Raw genomic sequence first — 6,216 nt, 5'->3', positions numbered from 1 at the left:
CGGAGTGAGGGAATAATGATTGAACCCGAAGGTAAGGTGATCATTATTTCTAACCCCAAGAAGAGAAAAACGAACTCTAACTCGGAAAAAAATTCTCTCTATTATGGAGAAAAAATTCGATGTAGGGTTCTTTATTGACTCCCAACTCCTCCCTGGCACTAAGGAGTTCTTTCGGGAAGAAGAACTGGCCGCCCAGGCGAGGTAGATGTACCGGAGTCTTCTCCAGGCAGCCACCATTGCCAGAAAGGTGGAGCCCATGTTGGCGCAGGACTAGGTTTTGGAAGGAAAACTTAGGGCTACTCAGAGAGACATCACTAACCACAAGGCCCAAAAGGAGTCCTAGAGTTGGATTTTCTTTTCTTTGGATTGGGGATCACGATATTGTCTTCTTCCTCAACCCGAGCATCCGATGAGTGCTCAACTGTTGCATCCTTGCTCTGGTCAGCCCCGTCAGCTGCACTATTCCCAGGTTAGGACTCGGGTTGAGGCTGAGACTGGATCTTTGGTTTGTCAGGTTGGGAGTTCTTCGCTTGAGGATTGGGGGAGTCAGAAGCATCGTCGTCTCTGTCAGAGAAGAAATGGGTAATCAATCGACTAAGGAAAGTGTTTTATACGGCCATCCCAACTACAAAAGAAAAGAAAAAGAAAACTAAGTTATGAAGCCATTGATAAAATAACAGTATATAAATCAGAAAATTGGAAGAGTGATAATGAAAAAAATGTATTTACCTACATAATCTCGACTGGCTTCCCGATCACCCATTAGGAGATGAGGGTTAAAGGGATTAGAGCCAAATATCACCAGCAAGACATAAGCAATCTGCTAGTTTTGTTTACCTATACCCTCATAGGTAACCTTGAGCATGTAATTAGAGCCGGCGCCAAAGCTTCAATAGGTCAGAATGCGCCTTTCTCCTTTAAGTGTGAGCTGAATGGGGTGACGACCTCAAGCCGGTCTCACCTTGAAGAAGGTTTCCTTAAAGCCATGGAAGGAGTCTTTGAAGAGGCCGAAGATCCTCTAGTTCTGCATGGCCCAAAAGGAGAGGTATCATTTCCTGTGTTTACCCTCTCGAGAAGGGTTTGTGAGGAGGAAGAAGAAGAAAAAAATCTCTATAATGGCCGAGAGTTCCAAGTATTCACAAAATATCTCGAAGCAATGGATGACAGCCCAACTGTCCAGGTGGAGTTGCAAAAGGGCGACTTCGCATCTATTCAAGAGGGCCATGACAAAGAGAGAGAAGGAAATTCGAACACCCAAGGTGGTGAACATGAGTTTGTATACCCACATCCATTCAAGGATGCAAAGAGCATTGAGATTGAGTTGGCAAACACGTTCCTGGGGGACTGGTACTAGGAGTTCGTAATTTGCCTCCTCGGGACCACCTCCACATAGTGTTCTTGAACCGCAGAGCTCTTGTAGATTCTCTGCAGTTATCCTGGAAGATGTGCTCGTGACATCAGTAGTGCACCACGCGTAATGATTCACAAGAGGTCGTTGCGCCATACTTACAGTGGGGACACCGTTTAAATTAAAACATGAGGTCGGAGGCAAGTCCTAGGCCAAAGCTAAGTCATTCTACACTAAACAATTCTAGCCTAAATCACGATAATGACACTTATAGTGCCCCCTAAGAACAACTTAACAGATACCAGAGGAAGAAGCAATAGCAATAAAAGGAGATACAGAAATAATGGCAAAAAATGAAAAAAATAAGTACAAAAATAGTCACTTACCAATATTTGTGATGAAGAAAAACAATGGAAGCAGAAAATGGCAAGTTTCCTACGGTGGCAAAGCGAAATCCCCAAGTAATATCAACAGTAGCTATCGCGACAAAGAAAATGAGAAACGGCAAGAGTGGTGATGACAGTTGTGTGAAAGAAAGAGAAAGAGGAAAAGAAATTATAGAATGAAGTGGGGGAAGTAATTGTAAATGAAGGAGGAGAAGCGCGAAAGGTCAAGGGTAAAATTGACCTTTTTATGCGCTTTTAAATCACTCTTAATTAAAATGCATTTAATGCTTTGGGTACAAAAACCGAAGCGATGTCTGAGAGTAATGGTACAATTGGGGGCAATTCACGCACACAAAGAAAGCACTAGAAGTGTGAGTCCCGCCGGCGAAGTCGCGATTAGATAAAGACTATATCACACGAGAACATGGGCTAAGTTAATGCACCAATTGTAAGTTCTACGACTTGACACATTAGGGGGCAATGTTCTGGCCAACCCAACAAGAGTCGGAGGTCCACCAGACAAACCTGCGACGACCACAGGTCCACGACCCGTTCGAGCAACAATGTGTCCATCACATGACACGATTTTGTCAGCAGAAGTCTGGATAACTGATAGAAGCTTCCAGATAATTGAGTCCAAATGGGAGGGTCCACTAAAAAAAAAGAAATAAAAGAGAGGGACCTACCCTTCTCCACAGGTACGTCACCATAACCCTAATCTAACCGTCTTATCATATAAACACTTATTTTAGCATCGAATTATCCTTATAAGTGACTTCACCCGCTGATTAACTGAGGATTTATATGTTCAATTTCTTATCTCAGCACTTGTATTTTAGTCCTGATCCTGACTTCCAATTATCACTTTCTCTAGTGATCCAACGAACAACCGAACAAAAATAAAAAATAATTTTGAATAAAATATAGAAGAGAAAGACGTAAATTTTTTTTGAATGAAGTGGTCAAAATAAAATCTATTTATAAACGATTTTAAGACAAATATAATACATGATAGGACATAACAATGTTATTAATTGTTTGGTGTATGTAGTTAATCTCATCTAGGTAATAGAATAAAATTTTGTTGTTGTTGATGCATTACTGTTATTAAGATAACAAAGATCGAGACCAGCGACCAATCCAAATTTACAATGATCAGCAACTTTATATTTCCTTAATATAAATCTCAATTCGCTTATGTATGTGGTCCATGAAATCTATATGAAAAGAATTTGTGAAGTAACCATGTCCGACTAATTTTCAATGTGTCATCAAGATTATGTTCTTATTATAGAGGAGAGCTATCACCAGACTATTTTTCTCCGAAATAATTGAACTTATTAAGTTTCTTTTTTCTTTATTTTTAGGAATCTAACAATTTAAATGATTACTATTACTTCAAATCACTTATCATCAGCTATTGTTGTTTTTCGCAAATTTCAATTTGTTAATTGTTATGTGGTCCAACAAAAGTAGTTCAATTTCGGTGTGTTATTTTAACGCTACAATTCATTTATCAAGTTCTCCCCACTGTACTTATTTATTATATATTAGATGATTGGCAACTTTGTCTGATTATTGTAGAGAAGGAGCTAATAATTTATTATTCTTCTGCTAATATAAACATCTCTTTCCATATTCAACTCATAGCCACTGTCATTTTGATTTTGTTCTATACATTAATAATTTAATATATCTAAATATAAAAAGTAATCTTGTACGGAAATAACTTTAATTAATACCACTTGGTTATTAATATCAAGAGTAATTGATTCTTACTTTGATTAAATTTATGTCAAAACAAAAAATGTTTAGAAAATAATACAACTATTTTATTTTATTATCGTTGAAATAATTGGATAATTTATAGATGGTAAAGGTTAAATTATAAAAGAATTGAGTTATGATCTGCCAAGGATTAAGCATGTGAACTAAGATATGTATTCTTGTAATATATAAAAATATTATTTATACACTAAAATTAATTATTAAAATTAATTATTAACGTATTTGTATATAAATATATTTATAATTTAATTTATTTTTAATATATATTTATATTTTAATATATATTTTATACTAGTGATTGAGTTTGATAGAGACATAAGGAATTACTTGTATATATATATCAAGTTTGGTGCACGCATTGGTGATCATCCATCATCCAATTATTAGAGTGATTAAATTGCAGGGGAATCAGAATGGAGAGAGAATTAATATCAAGAGAAAGCATCAAACCCTCTAAACCCACACCTTGCCACCACAGAATCCATCACCTCTCCTTCATAGACCACATCGTTGCACGAAACTACATCCCAGCAATTTACTTTTACCCCAACAACAACGAAGAAGACGTAACAACCAAAATATCAAGGCTCAAAAAATCGTTATCCAAAGTTCTAACCATATACTACCCTTTTGCAGGTACCTACAGGGACCAGCGATCCATCCACTGCAACGACCGAGGCGTCACATTTCTCGTTTCAACCGTCAAAACCAACCTCTCATATATTCTCAACAACCCCTCCGAATCGCTTCTGAACCCTCTCTTCCCCGATGGCCTTCAGTGGAAGGACATGGGTTCAGATGCCACCATATTAGCCATCCAAATCAACCGATTCTCTTGCGGCGGAATCGCCATTGCCGTCTGCTTGTCTCACAAACTCGGCGACGGTTCCACTCTCTTCAACTTCGTCAATGACTGGGCTACTATCAACCGAACCAATAATCAACTACCTTTCCCGCCGGATCTTGTTGCGGGATCTTCTCTATTCCCGCAAGAGGACTTGCCGGTCTTTCCTGAAATCTCGTTCACGAAGCAAAACACTGTGTGTGCAAGACTCGTGTTCGAGGGTTCCAAGATCGAGTCCCTGAAGGAAACGGTGAAATCCAACGGCGTTGAGAACCCGTCGCGGGTTGAAGTTGTGATTGGAATGATCTACAAGCGGGCCGTTTCTGCTTTGGGGCTTGGCGGCAACGTTAACGCGCCTCTTTTGCTTGTTGCCGCGAATCTCCGAAGGAGAATGGTTCCTCCGCTTCCGGAGAAGTCCATAGGGAACTGGGTCTGGTCGTTCCCCGTAGTGTCAAAGAAAAAGGAGGAAGGTGCAGGGTTGCACGAGTTGGTGGAAGAAACGAGGGAAGGTTTATCGGAGTTGTGCGAGAAGAGTGTGAAGAAGTTTGGGGATAAGGAATTTGTGATTGAGTTCCTAAGGAAGGCTACTACGGCGAGGAGGAGTAGTCCGATTGGATCGGAGAAGAGAGTGTTCTTCTTTGCGAGCTGGTGTAGGGTTCCGACGTATGAGGTGGATTTTGGATGGGGGAAGGCGGCGTGGGTGACGAGTGTTGGGTCTCCGGTGAAGAACAGTGTGGTTTTGATGGATGCAAAAGATGGGAATGGCGTTGAAGCTCTTGTCAGCATGTTTATGATAGTCTAAAAATAAAAAAATAAAAATATAAGATATTAGTACTTGGATTCTTTGAAATATGAATTTTAAATAAATATGATTATAAATATTTATTTTTTGTTTTTGTTTATCTTTTTTTCGTAAATTTTTTTTATGCTTTTGTTTTATATTAATTTTTATTTTATCTATTTTGATTAATAATTCTTAAGAAATATTATTTTGTTTACTAACATTTCAGTTCTTTTGTAATATTTTTATAGAAGTTGATTAATAGATCATTTTTATTAAATTTTTTAATAAGAATATATTTTTATTTTTTTATTTTTTATAGTCATTGGTTTTATTAAAACATTTTTGTAATATATATTTTTGTCTTTCTTTACCTTCTTTCACTTCTTTTGATTGCTCTTTTCGCCTTATTTTTAATTATTTATTTTATTTTTATTTCTTGTATATTTTTATTATATTTCACCTTATTTTAATTTCAATCTCATGATTATTTTTTAATTATTTAAAATTGAATCATTACTTTTAAAATATTCTTAAATATATTATCTATTATACATAATATTTAAGATAAATAAACAAATATAAATTAAATATATAATTTAATTTGAATTACGTTAAAAACTAAATGAATTATCAAGAAGATATTAACTAATTTTATTTTTAATTTTTTTATAATATTATTTAATGATAAAAGTCTTTCTATAATCACTAGCAATGTCAATACAAAAAAATTTAAGTATATATAAAATAAAATAAAACATACATAAAAAAGTAACATATATTTGTGTTATCAACCATAGATTATAGACAATTTTTTTTAAAAAATCTTATAGATCAATATATAATTTTTTAATATTTTTCACTTCTTTTTAAAGTTATCCATATTTATTAATATTTAAGTTGTTTATACATTATTTTTCAAAATATTATTATTGCACACGTGAAAAATGTGAATCTTACTCATTTAGTGTTTAACCATCTATTTTTAATAAATATTATTATAACAAGAATATATGTTACTTTATGAAAATAATATAGTATGGACTATAGTTATCTCTGAATTTTGTGA

General features: G+C 35.5%; 1 protein-coding gene across 1 annotated transcript; it reads left to right on the top strand.

Annotated features, from left to right (window-relative positions):
* The first annotated feature begins 3,853 nt into the window (after positions 1 to 3,853).
* Positions 3,854 to 5,245, top strand: LOC112792556 (epi-neemfruitin B synthase L1AT-like). The gene has a single exon (XM_025835836.3). The coding sequence runs from the start codon at positions 3,936 to 3,938 to the stop codon at positions 5,166 to 5,168; it is 1,233 nt and encodes a 410-aa protein (XP_025691621.1). The 5' UTR covers positions 3,854 to 3,935; the 3' UTR covers positions 5,169 to 5,245.
* The last annotated feature ends 971 nt before the right edge of the window (positions 5,246 to 6,216 follow it).

This window comes from Arachis hypogaea, chromosome 13 (genome assembly GCF_003086295.3).
Source record: "Arachis hypogaea cultivar Tifrunner chromosome 13, arahy.Tifrunner.gnm2.J5K5, whole genome shotgun sequence".
NCBI classification, from domain to species: domain Eukaryota; kingdom Viridiplantae; phylum Streptophyta; class Magnoliopsida; order Fabales; family Fabaceae; genus Arachis; species Arachis hypogaea.
The sequence above is the reverse complement of the archived record's forward strand: the minus strand, read 5'-3'. Positions and strand labels throughout refer to the sequence as shown.

Excerpts from the sequence above, each read along its gene's own strand:
- LOC112792556 (XM_025835836.3), top strand. The coding sequence starts at position 3,936 with ATGGAGAGAGAATTAATATCAAGAGAAAGCATCAAACCCTCTAAACCC.